The sequence below is a fragment of the Bombina bombina genome, chromosome 3 (genome assembly GCF_027579735.1).
Source record: "Bombina bombina isolate aBomBom1 chromosome 3, aBomBom1.pri, whole genome shotgun sequence".
Classification (NCBI taxonomy): Eukaryota; Metazoa; Chordata; class Amphibia; order Anura; family Bombinatoridae; genus Bombina; species Bombina bombina.
The window spans coordinates 1,128,606,741-1,128,621,074 of record NC_069501.1 but is presented as its reverse complement, the minus strand read 5'-3'; the positions used below and the strand labels follow the sequence as shown (position 1 = coordinate 1,128,621,074).

The window sequence follows — 14,334 nt, the reverse complement described above, 5'->3', positions numbered from 1 at the left end:
TCCTGCCCCTTTAACCTCTTTCATATCCAGTTACAAAACTTTAAATCCCTCCTTACTCTCATGGACCTAACACTTTTAATTTTATTTACATTACTTCTACCCAATCTCCATGATATTGAACAACTTCAATAACTTATTCTCCAATCCCCTACATGACCTGAATGAACATAGCTGTAGTAATTTCTACCTTTATCCTAGAAGTGACCTTCATGCATGACTTAGTATATTTGCCCACATCTGTGCTGCACCAATACCATGTTCATAATGGACCAGATGATCAAAAACTCGCCAGCATAGGGAGAAATCAACATCTTCGGGGGCTTTTTTGAACATTATATTACAATGTGTCTCTTTTTCACACCCAGAACCTTGCATAGCAAGATAAACAACTCTAATGCTAATATTTTCTGTTACAGAATTATTTGAGGGACCTCACAGTACTAATGAGATGTCTTAGATCATCTGACCAGAGTGGAGACCTTTACATCATGAGGCCCCATATCACTGGCGTGACATTTGTTGGAACCTTCTTTAGCATCTAAGCAGTAAACATATTGTACTTCCACTCCATTATGACTGCAAAGCTGAAATTCTTGGTGCAACATTACTGCATTAAAAATACATTCAGTGCAATATTGTTGTAGCAACCTCAGTATTATTACCCAGGCAATATTGTCATTGGGATGATATTATGAATAGGAACTATGACTGTGGGCACTCTCAGTCCAGTTTCTAACATGCTATGAAAGTATGCTTGCTCTGCAACGTAAAGCTGCTGATGTGTGATATATGTTAGTAGGTTGTTGAGGAAGACGGCAAAACAAGACATTACTCACAGCCCCCTATAATCTTATTCTAAAGTTTGCAACCATATTTTTCTATCAAATTGCCTCCAGCCTGCAATTCTCTTTGAGTTTTCCATTTGTTCTAATATGATACTGGTGAGCTAAAAGGTGATAATTAGAAATACAAATTTGCAGATGTTATTGCAAGTGTTTAAGTGATATAGAACCTTGACCTAAAATAATCTCTGAGGCTCTCAGAGGCTTGGTGAGGTATCACCACCTGTTCTTTTTAAGTATGTAAACTTGCACTGAATGATTCTACTAATACGTTTCATTAGATCTCACATTACGTGCTATACTGATCATATTCTTCAGTGCATGCATATTTTTTCTGCTTCCTCATTTAACAGTATAAGATACTACTTTTAATTTTTAATTAATTAATGTGATGCCACAAGCAAGAAGGTGAATTAAGGGGTAAAAAAGTTAACATAAAGTCCGCTTTACAGTAGATTGGCACCGTATTTGATGATCTAAAGCTCCCCCCTTTGGCGTAAAATTTTCGAAGACATCGTCAGTGCTGCAAGATCCCTCAAATAATTTTAGAAAGGCAATTTTTTGACTGGAATCTGTATGTGAAGGAAGGACACAGTACACCAGAAACTGTCAGTTTGCAAAACTCTGGTATGTTTATTTTATTTTACTTAATTGTAGCCAAGCATTTTAAAGGAAACTTAGGTTATAGAATTTGCTTTTTGGGCTCTCTAGGGCACATGGAACAAGCAGGCATGCTTCAAACAAATTCAATCAAAATAAATAAGAAATATTTTTTTCTCTCTATACATCTAATCAATTTCTTGGGGATAGTTATTCTTTTATGTGATGATGGCATGAACTGGTAAAACGTTCCTCTTGAAGATTTTTGAAAGAAACATTTTTCACTCGTTGCTTAGGTGTAAACAAGTACCTGTTTGATCTAGTGACTGAAATGTGCAGCAGAGTAGTTGTGGAGTGTACGGTAGAGTGTAAGCAAATCTGGAGTTGACAAATTAAATACATGGATCAACTAGATTCAAGAAAGTAGATATTACTACAGATAGGATAACCAAAAGTAGGAAGGGTGTAACCTCTAGAGGAAGTTTTATGGAGACATTGGGTGGGAGAGGGGAGATGTTATTGGATCCCAAATTGAGTATGTGGGCCATATGTGACAGACGCTTGTTCTGCAAAAAACCCTAAGAGTTTGCCTCAGATGAGAATAAACTTGCATAGAAAAGAAGACAAGAAATGTAGCAATAGCTCTAAGCTTCTTGGGGAAGATTTGGGGCCAGATGATCTGAAGCTCTCAGCTCTGGTGAGAATATTTAAGAAGTCTACTCTGAACTGTAAGGTACCTTTAAAAAAATGTAGAAAGTCGGTCTTTAAATTGGAAACGCTATGCAGAGATTTGGATGTGGCGTCACCTACATTACAATATAATGCTCGAAAAAACCTCAAAAGATTTTTTCATCAGGCCCTTAGTCTTGGTTAGGTGGCCTTGATCAGAGATCATACCATCATTTTCTATGGGGAGGAAAGGGAAGTGAGTAAAGAGGTAAGAATACAAACAGGAGTGACAAAACATCAAGCAGAAAACTGAAGGGAAGAGCTTTAGAGCATTATATGATGATGATTACACGAACTGTTAGCAGCTGAGGAGCCAAACTGACAAGCTATCTCTTTAAAATAAAGAAAACAGTAATAAACTTTAAACATTTTCACCCAGAAAGTCTATAACTACTAGCCCTGCAGCAAAAAGAGAAGGAATCAATAATTATAATGAAGTAGTGATTAGTCAACTGAGACCTCATACAACACTTCTTAACCAAGTGTTATTTTTTTGGCTGTTAATATTATTAGATGCATAGAAAAGTAACATAAGCATAAATAGACATATGTTTATCACATCTTCCATTTTAAAACACGTTACCTTTAAAATAACATGGAAATTACCCCAAACTTTTAAAAGTTATAGATATTACAAATGGCTTTTTTGCATAAATAATTAGTAATATAAAATTGTACTTACAATAATGTTGCCAGCACAGACAGCTGCCATCTTTAAACTACAGACTGAATGAAGTTTTTTTTGGTTTAATGGTAAATAAGTGTCTTCAAATCAGTTGTGAGTCTGTTTTACATTTTTGTTACCATTCTATAAAGTATAACCATACCTGTCCAAGCATATCTGGTGCAAGGGGAATGGTGGGCCAGATTGAAGAATAGGCACCCAAAAATACCAGCCACATCAGCATACTCCCCCAAACGGCCAGGTGACTGAACTGTAAGGTGAAAAATGCAGATATATGAGTCTTTAGCATCAACATGACCATACGTATAAGTGACATCAAAAGTACTTTGTAAAAGAAGATGTCTCTCATGGAACTATATCCTCTGACCAGGACCCATAAAAGCCATTTTCATTATTAAACATGAATGAACAACTTCTTCCAAACCACACAATATTAAAATTAATATTAAAATCTTTCTCCGGTTTATGTTCCTAATGATCTATTTTACCTGCTGGATTATACTAAATTGTTTACAAATAGCTCCTTCACTTTTTGTAAATTGAAATAGCTGCTTTTGCCTGTTGATATCGCCATCTATATTAAACATGTTAATACTGTACTACTGGCTATAGAAAAGCTACGTAAATAATTGGCGACAGCAGAAATCGACTTCCTGGGAGCCCAGTCCATTTGATAGGGGTTTACATCTGCTGCTGCTCTGAATAAGGTGAACTCTTATCAGTTGCTTACTTGAGTATATTTTTATTTTAATGTTCCTAATTCTACCATGGTGCTGCCAAATGTGAAAAAAAATGTTTTTGTTATTCATTTGCAAAAAAGCATGAATTATAACTAATTTTATCTGAAATCGCTCATTTCTTTATTGGTTTATTTAGTTTCCCCTATCTTGTAAATTGAGAAACTAAAAGAAGAAATAAATGAATGAACAAATTTCAGATAAAAGTGGTTACAATGTGTCAATTTGTTTTGCAATCGAATAACAAATTAATTTGTGCCCATGCCTGTGTAAAATACTGTACAAGAATTATTCCTGTATTATTTTTATAGATTTAGATTTCTGAGTGACACAGCAGGGAAGAGAGGCTGTAGGACACTTTGGTGGAGAGATACCTCACAGCTACACGCATTCACCAGGTTTTGTTCTGTATCAAGTGATACCTCTATGGTCACAACAACCCATTACAACTAATGTCTTGTCCCTATGTTCTGTTTCATATTTTAGGTCTCATCTGTCCTACCCTCTAGCTGCCAGTGAGGACTAGCAGCTAAGGAGTTAACCAGCAGGTATCATCACTTGTTTTCCATGTGCTATTTCAAGCCTAACTCCTTATCTATGTACAAGGAAACCACTGTATTTATAGGGATGTTTGTGGCTTACCTTTGTCCATGCGGTGGTCTCTAAGCCAGCTTTTAGACAGACCGTCACCACAACATACTGCAAATATAAACAGAGAAATAAAAATGAAAACAACTTAGAGGCTGGATGTCAATAAAACTGGATAATTGTTTAAGCAATCTGTACTTACAGTGTAAACAATGTTTCCAACAAATAAATAGTCTGTAACATGCCCACTGGTAAATACAGCATCTGGAAAGACAATCAGATAAGTGTACAGTTGCTGAACATCAGAAACAGTAATGCTGTACATTGAAAAAAACCTAAGGCTGCTAAAAATGGTACATAGTCCCCTGCCATGACTTTTCAAGGCCTAAATACAGAACTGTATACTAACAAGCACACAAATAATTTCGGAGGAAATGTTTACTCAGCGTTCCTTTCTGCTCAGCTTTACTCTTGTAACACTGGTGCATTGTTGTTAGGAATGACAGGTGTCTGGTATTAAACTGGACAGCACTCATACTTACTTATGTGGGTATGAAGTTAGTTAAAAAAAACTATACTTTAATTATTTGTTTAAAAGATATGGGGTAACAACCCCTACCGTTACACACAAACCACTACCTAATATCATGAAACTAAACTAAACTAAAAACAAGCCAACAGTCACTTCTCTGTTTCCTGGCCGATAGCAGGAAACGTCGGCATCAGGTGGCTGAAGTGACTGACCGGCAATATACAAAATATTTAGAGCAAACGCGTTTCGGCTATGACCTAGCCTTTCTCAATGCTATATTTTGCTGACAGTTAGTGAACCCGAGGCTGCCGGGTGAGCGGACTTTTAAACCCATTCTCGGACCGAGAATTAGCCAATTGGGTGAGTCTTTGAGAAGACGCCTTCTTAGTATCCAATGGTTACGCTGGGTGAGAGACGCCTACACACCTGATTGGACTATATGGCTGAGAAGTGTATTGGGTATGTCGCGCATGCGTGTTACTCCACTAATAGCCTCTATAGAGGATCACTTGTATGACAACTGCTATATTTCCAAACAATATATATCTATGTTAATTAAACAAGTAAGTATCGTCTTCCAACGTAAACCATTCAAAACCTAAACTTCAACAATATTATACACACACGATTCCAGTATAGCGATTATTATGTACCCAAGCTTAAATAGTGCTATACCGTTATAAAGTTTTTACAGCACTAATAACAGCCACAATACCAATGTTAGCCATATGTTAAACCAAATAATGCTAACCACTGTACATTAAAAGCTTTATTCTGATGATAAAGAATTATCACATAAGTATCTGGCCAAACTAAAGTATATTGGGTTACATACTTGGTTATAATAATTCCCACAAAAAATAATATTTCTTGGAATTTATGTGGGTATGATCCAATTTATAACCTCCATATATAGCGATAGTAATTGGTGTGAAAAGTGAGTTCTTAGGCTTAATCCTCACTAGTTTATCACCAAATGTCTGCTTAGTAATGTACAGGTGACGCAATGGTATTACGTCTAAGGCTACAATATTGGTTTTTAATTCCGCTATTAATGGCATTAATATGATACTTGGGAAACCACAGACTTAGAATCCTACGGTAAATATCTTTTAATAATTATTGATTATTTACATTGTGGTTCTAAAAGAAAAAGTTTACCTAGATATATATTTTCTTTCTTTATAAAGATAACAGTGTCATTCCAAGAGGCCTAAGATTGAAATTGTTTCCCTCTTTCAATGATTATAAACCTGAATTTAAAATCAAATGGGAAAGTGCCCTGACTGAATGCTCGCTTAAATTAATGGGATATCTAACTGAATATGAATTAGATAAATTAAATGATATTAATGAGGGCATTTCCAAACTGTGCGATGAACTTAAACAATATGAATTAAATGAAGAGTTTCAAAAGTCATATAATAAAACTAAGGGAGAAGTTGAGAAGTTTGCACGTTTTATTTCAGAGAGGAAAGAACGTAAGATTGATAGAGATCTCAATGATTATTCTTCTGATACAATCTACTCTTGGGGGCAGAATAAGACCGCTAGTCTAGATGCAGACACATCAGACAGAGAAGGTGATAGTACAGATGTAGATTTATCTGATGGCGAAACCTTACCTAGAACTATTCTGAAAAATAGAATTGTACCTCATAAAATTAATAACACCAATATCCCTTTAGGCGGAGAACCAGAAGGGGCCGCAAAAATCGGAACCAGAACCCGCAGACAAGTAAAATTCAGTCACAAATCACAACACAAAAAGAAGTAGACATTCCAGAATTGAACATAATTAATCTCTCTGATGTTACTCTCTCTAATGCACAAATATCTGTCCTAAAAAGAGGCTTATCATTCATACCCACACCAAATTTGAACAAATTTGAGGCTATAAAGGATATTCACTTATTCACTCGGAAAATTCTCCTTAAAAAATACTTCAGTAACTCTGAATCTGACACCTTTAATGCTAATGATCAAGCTGCCATTAATGATTTAATTGCTTTGTTAGATGAAGCCATTAGCTGTAATTCTGACCATGAGGACACTAGTTGGCGAACTATCTTAAAAACTAAGTCCAAATTTGTACCTCCTAATCATACGTCATATAATACACTGACCTTTCTTAATCTTGTATGTCAAGATATTTTAGACATACAGGACAATAGTGGCATTAACAATCATAATCTATCTAATGAAGAAATTAAAGCCCTGAAACAATTGAAAAATATGAAAGGTTTACAAATAAAAAGCAGTGACAAAGGCGGCAACATTGTTGTTTGGCCTGACACGATGTATAGGGAGGAAGCATTACGTCAGCTTAACAATTCATCTAATTACAAGCCACTTCTATGTAACCCTACAGAGATGTTTCTCAACAGTTATAATAAATTGATTCGTTCAGCCCTTGACAATGGTGTTATAGATCAGAAGGAATTTAAATTTCTAGAAGTAAAAGAACCAAAAACAGCTACTTTGTATTTGCTGCCCAAAATACATAAGGATGCACGTAAACCACCAGGCAGACCAATAGTGTCTGGAATAGGCTCCCTTACTGAAAAAGCCAGCAAATACATAGACGCAAGATTAAGATATATTGTTGAATCACTTCCATCGCACACCAAAGATACGATGCATTTGTTAAACAAACTTAATGAGATCAACATTGACAGCAATTCAGTACTGGTAACTTGTGACGTGGAATCGCTCTACACGAGTATAAAAACACATTGGGGATGTAGAGCGGTGTCACACTTTCTTAATCAAAATACCAGTATGAGTGAGGAGGTTAAAGAATTTTTATTGAATATGATAGAGTTTATTCTAACTCATAATTTCTTCGTATTCGATGATAAGTTCTATTTACAGACCTGTGGGACAGCGATGGGCACTGTGTGTGCCCCAACCTACGCTAATATATATCTGGGCTGGTGGGAGGAAACTGTGGTGTTTAATGACAATCTTAAACATCTCACCAAATATATCTCCCACTGGTCCAGATATATAGATGACATTCTATTTATATGGAATGGTCCTGAGAATCTCCTACATGATCTCATTACAACACTAAATGAAAACCCTTTTGGACTATATCTTACATCCAATATACAAAAGTCTAAAGTAGAGTTTTTGGATCTCACAATTGAAAAAACTGATAATTCAATTGTGACTGAAGCATATAGGAAACCCACGTCCACTAATAATATTTTGCATGCAAGCAGTCATCATCATCCTGCTACTATTAGAGGACTACCGATGGGCGAATATATACGCTTAAGGAGAAATTGTAGCACCATTGAGAATTTTAAAATAGCTGCTAGAGAACTAAGACAAAGGTTACTGGAAAGAGGCTATTCAAAAAAATTGCTTGCCAGAGCATATAACAGAGCATTACTTAAAGATAGAACAGAATTACTCACCCCTAAAATTAAGGAGAAAAATACCCCCTTAAGATGTATTACCACTTATTCCGCACAAAGTGATCAAATCATCGAGATCCTGACTAAACATTGGCATGTCCTAACTAGGGATGATCTATTAAAACCCTTAATAACAGAGAAGCCACTAGTGACATACAGACGTGCTAGAAATATCAAGGATACACTGGTTACAAGCCATTATGATAGAAATGCTAAGAAGTTACCTATATATGAGGGCTCCATAGCATGTGGACACTGTTCAGTATGCCAACACATGGTTAAAAAACAAAAAATAGTGGATAGATTTGGAAGAACCTGTAATATCAAACAACATATAAATTGTCAAAGTACAAATGTTATCTACTGTATATCCTGTAGCTGCAATCTATATTACATAGGAATGACAACAAGGAGTATGTGTACACGTATAACTGAACACCTAAGTAATATTAGAACAGCTCAAAGAGATGTAGACAAATCTAAACAAATTACCAGTGTCGCTAGGCATTTCTTACAATGTCATAATGGGAAACCTAATGCCCTAAAATGTTGGGGTCTAGAGAAATTGAAGCCCGGAATAAGAGGAGGCAACACTGAGGATAAATTGTTACAGTTGGAAACCAAATGGGTTTTCAATTTAAATACCGTCATGCCTCATGGTATGAATGAATACAACAATTACTGGGTATATATCTGATGAGATGTATAGCAGTAAGAGATCACTTCTTGTATGGAACGTTATAGCACTGCTTGCTGGTCCCAGTCTGTGCATAATATATGCCTGACCAGGATCCTCAAGATCTAGGATATCTGGTCAATACTATGTGTGTACAGATTGGGACCCAGAAAGAAAATATATATCTAGGTAAACTTTTTCTTTTAGAACCACAATGTAAATAATCAATAATTATTAAAAGATATTTACCGTAGGATTCTAAGTCTGTGGTTTCCCAAGTATCATATTAATGCCATTAATAGCGGAATTAAAAACCAATATTGTAGCCTTAGACGTAATACCATTGCGTCACCTGTACATTACTAAGCAGACATTTGGTGATAAACTAGTGAGGATTAAGCCTAAGAACTCACTTTTCACACCAATTACTATCGCTATATATGGAGGTTATAAATTGGATCATACCCACATAAATTCCAAGAAATATTATTTTTTGTGGGAATTATTATAACCAAGTATGTAACCCAATATACTTTAGTTTGGCCAGATACTTATGTGATAATTCTTTATCATCAGAATAAAGCTTTTAATGTACAGTGGTTAGCATTATTTGGTTTAACATATGGCTAACATTGGTATTGTGGCTGTTATTAGTGCTGTAAAAACTTTATAACGGTATAGCACTATTTAAGCTTGGGTACATAATAATCGCTATACTGGAATCGTGTGTGTATAATATTGTTGAAGTTTAGGTTTTGAATGGTTTACGTTGGAAGACGATACTTACTTGTTTAATTAACATAGATATATATTGTTTGGAAATATAGCAGTTGTCATACAAGTGATCCTCTATAGAGGCTATTAGTGGAGTAACACGCATGCGCGACATACCCAATACACTTCTCAGCCATATAGTCCAATCAGGTGTGTAGGCGTCTCTCACCCAGCGTAACCATTGGATACTAAGAAGGCGTCTTCTCAAAGACTCACCCAATTGGCTAATTCTCGGTCCGAGAATGGGTTTAAAAGTCCGCTCACCCGGCAGCCTCGGGTTCACTAACTGTCAGCAAAATATAGCATTGAGAAAGGCTAGGTCATAGCCGAAACGCGTTTGCTCTAAATATTTTGTATATTGCCGGTCAGTCACTTCAGCCACCTGATGCCGACGTTTCCTGCTATCGGCCAGGAAACAGAGAAGTGACTGTTGGCTTGTTTTTAGTTTAGTTTAGTTTCATGATATTAGGTAGTGGTTTGTGTGTAACGGTAGGGGTTGTTACCCCATATCTTTTAAACAAATAATTAAAGTATAGTTTTTTTTAACTAACTTCATACCCACATAAGTAAGTATGAGTGCTATACAAACCCCTGTCTATCCTTTTTCTCCCTTTTGTTAACCAATTGTTTCCAAGGGGTAGCACCGGAATCTAATGATTCTTTTTCTTACTTAAAACCAGTGTAGTGCCAGTTTATCCCTATCCCCATAGATTAAACTGGACAGTCCAGTATTTAAACTGATTTCCAGCAAAGTTATAGAAAAAATAATGGACACTTTAATGTCAATTTTTTTAGTCCCCCGAGGAGCAGCTACATTTTTAAAGTCTACCTGTGCCTTGATGCTTTATAGCTATGGTGCCAGAAGAAAGTTACGCTGCTCATGCGCTGTCTGAATTATTATGCATGTGCACTGTCCCTTCTTGTCTGAATTATTATGCATGTGCACTGTCCCTTCTTGTCTGAATTATTATGCATGTGCACTGTCCCTTCTTGTCTGAATTATTATGCATGTGCACTGTCCCTTCTTGTCTGAATCATTATGCATGTGCACTGTCCCTTCTTGTCTGAATTATTATGCATGTGCACTGTCACTTCTGTTGGGTGCTGGATTTATTTGCAAATGATTGAGGCTTTAAAATGAGCAGAGAAGAGAAGAACTGAAGCTCTGCTACCTGGAGAATATCACTTTGTGTCTTACTGGTACAGCAGTGATAACAAAATAACATGTTCTTTATAGTATTAGCACAACATAGAGACTGTAGGGAATGAAATAAGAGGTTATGTTGTACTGATACAAAGAGGGAAATGGATGCCTACAGCACCTCCTTGTCTCTTAAAGGGACCATAAAGTAAAAATTAAACTTTCATGATTCGGATAGAGCATTAATTTTAAACCCCTTCACCCAAAACGGCGTATATTTACATTGTGTGGTACTTTAGCTATCGTACCACACAACGTATATATACGTTGTCACTTCACGATGCTCCAGTAATCTCGGCTGTTAAGTTACAGCCGAGATCTGGAGCTCCTGAAGCTTGAGGCATCTCCCGCCTCCCAGCAGGGGAGGTGGGCGGGAGTGGGAGAAAGTGAGAGGTGCCCTACGCTAGGATTTTTTTTAAGGGACAGGGAGGGATGGGGCAGCTACACTAAGGAAAAGGGGGTGTGGGGAACCCTATAATATAAAGATTGCGGGTGGGGGGACGGGACACTACGCTATGGAACAGTTACAAAAAAATAAAAAATATTATTATTATTTTTTATTTTTTTTAAAAACATTTTTCAGGTACTGGCAGATAGCTGCCAGTAACTAAGATGGCAGCAATAGTTAGGGATCAGGGAGGTTTGAAGATTAGGGCAATCATACACTGCAGAAACAAAATAAAAAAAATTATGTTAAAAAAAAAAAGTTTGTATTGGCAGACTGTCTGCCAGTACTTAAGATGGGGGTGACCAGGGGGGGGGGGGGGGGGGGGGGGGGGGGTAAGAGAGCTGCTGGGGAGGGATCAGGGGGTGGGAGTGTCAGGTAGGAGGCTAATCTCTACAATAAAGCTAACCTTAACCTTTTAAGCTACCTGATTAACCCCTTCACTGCCAGGAATAATAGAAGTGTGGTGCGCAGCTGCAATTAGCGGCCTTCTAATTACCACAACAACTTTCCAATTTTTTTCTCTTTTCAAATTTGCGTGGTTCTCTTGGTACCCTTTATTGAAGAGTAAAACTAGGTAGGCATATAAGGAGTGTGCACGTGTCTTTATTGCTCTATGGCAGCAGTGTTTTGAAACATTATTTATCTAGTTTTACTCTTCAATTAAAGAGAACAAAGCATATTTGATAAGATAAGTTAATTGGAAAGTTGTATAAAATTGCATGCTCTGTCTGAATCATGAAATTGTATTGTACAGGACACTGAAGGATCGGATATGTAAAGCAGGATAGGTGAGCAGGTGTGCTCACTCCAAAGCTAGAATTGGAGGTAATACCCACAATATGGCCAGGAACAGAATTGCCCACTCTAAGGCCGAGACTGGAGTGCCCACTGGAAGGTCAGGAACAAAGTGCCAACTTAGGCTGAAGACAGGAATGCCCTTTTGAGGTTGAAGTCTGGAATGCCCACTTTAATCAGAAGCCCCAGGTTCAATCCCAGACAGGGCCGTGACAGGGGCTTTTATGATGGAGGTTGTGGCAGTGTAGGGGTTAAGTAGTGTAGGACGTTTTTGCGATGGGGTATGTGGCAGTTTAGGGGTTAAGTAGTGTTGCGGTTTAGTGAAGCAGGTTTTTGCCATGGAGGTTGTGACGGATTAGGGGTTAAGTAGTGTAGCACGTTTTTGTGGTGGGGGTCGTGGCGGTTTAGTGTAGTGGGTATTTGCGATGTGGGTTGTGGTGGTCTAGGGGTTAATAGCTTAGGTTAGTGTTTTTTTATGAAAAGAATAAAGAATGAACAAATATTAATTTCTTAAATATGTTAATTTGTTATTCTTTTAATTCACGCAGGCTGACATTCGTTCATTCGGTTCTGTGCCGAATGAACAAATTAGGCAATATTTGGAGTAATACAGATTTTTCCGAATATGAATGACAACTTCTTTAAACCCTGTAGGAAAAAACAGTTACTTTTACAATGCTATAGTTCACACTGAAATTGTTTCTACATTGTAATCTGTCCCTAATTGACCTCAGAAGAAGAGATAAGTTTCATGTACCTTGTAATGGAATTAAGAATTGTTTTGAATTACCTTATTACCATTATCAGACTCACTGACATAAAAATAGTTATTTAATAAATATTAGTATTTTCTGACCAATACCACTTGTTTCATTTTCACGGGTTCAATCATAATCTACCAATTTTTGGATTGATTTTCTGGCATAAATGAATCTATAAAAAATATTCATAAAAAAAGTTCAATAAAAAATGTTTTTGTCAAATATAAAGCTGTGGGATTCATAGATGTTTTAAAGGTTGCAGGCTGAGATATCTTTTATTGGCCCAATAAACATGCGCTCACATTGTTTAGTTTAGACAAGAACACTTCATTTTCTTAAAAAAAGATAAAGTAATCATATTGGCTGGAAATCAGCTACAAATGTCAGTATTACAAATTCCCTGTGCAAGGCATTGGATTACTGTTTCATGTATGAGGTTTATTTGTCAAGCTTACAAAAACAATTGCTTTTAGTCAGTGGATTATTTTTTGATCATGTCTTTTGTCAAAGAGAAGATGTATTCCAGTGTAGTTTTGGACAGCAGTCACAGTTCCTTAGTCAAATTACACAACAGAACTGCAGGGATAATTTGGTGCAGTGAACATAATGTGAACGCAGGATAAATAACACGTTTTTTTCAGACTAATCAATCAGCATACTGGCTTTTAGCAAATTACTTAACAGTACATTAAACTAAAAGTGTAATTTCCCAATTTATGGGCCAGATTACAAGTGACGCGCTCATTTTTTTTTTCTCATCTCAAACACTAAAGGCTAGTTTACAAGTGGAGCGCTTATTTATTGTGCGCCCGTAAACGGGCAAATTCACCCATTTACAGGCGCACAATAAATAACCAGTCATTACAAGTGGCTGGTTAATGCTACTGCAAGCCCCCAAAATAAAGTGTAGTGTTGGTTTTGTAAAATAAAAAAATGTGCCTTTAGATTGCGGTCTATGGGGACTGTGTTCCCTGTAAATATAAATGTATATGCTTATATACATATATATTTATGTGTTAATATGTGTATATTCATACACATATATATTTCAAATTGCTGCCCATTGCTGCGCTAGTTCTGATGCCGTGTCTTACAGCATGAGAATAAGGCTCCCATTGGAGCCTATAGAAGCACGCTCTATTGAGTGAAAAGCATCCATGCAATGCGAATGCGAGTTTAAGCTTGCATTGCGCTTTACCGCAAATACCAGCACACATTTACGTGTGCTGTTATTACGAGTGGAGAGCAAATATCATGCTTGTGTTAGCGCAATTTTGCACTCCACTCATAATCTCATAAAAGTAAAAAAACTAACATGACTGCATTAGCGTGCGTATTACAAGCTGAAAGTAAAAAGTTAACACGCGAGCATAAGACTCAGGCGCGCTAACTTCAGGACTTCGGTTATCGCAGCTAGATTAACGTCTTCTTCCTATAGACTTCTATCAGGCTCCCTGAAGAAATGCAATTGATTATTAGTTATCACGCTCTACCTTGACACTGTGCTAGATCAACTGCGCTAAAGCCAAATGTGCGTTAGG

General features: G+C 36.8%; 1 protein-coding gene across 1 annotated transcript in view; it reads right to left on the bottom strand.

The window, feature by feature from the left end:
- Positions 1 to 14,334, bottom strand: part of ATP8A2 (ATPase phospholipid transporting 8A2) — a 1,256,305-nt gene that overhangs the window by 336,741 nt on the left and 905,230 nt on the right. Inside the window, exons 29-31 of the mRNA XM_053705572.1 lie at positions 4,384 to 4,445; positions 4,236 to 4,292; positions 2,999 to 3,106 (exon numbers count right to left, since the gene is read on the bottom strand). Of these exons, the coding sequence (XP_053561547.1) occupies positions 2,999 to 3,106; positions 4,236 to 4,292; positions 4,384 to 4,445 (227 nt within the window). The remainder of the gene's footprint in view (positions 1 to 2,998; positions 3,107 to 4,235; positions 4,293 to 4,383; positions 4,446 to 14,334) is intronic.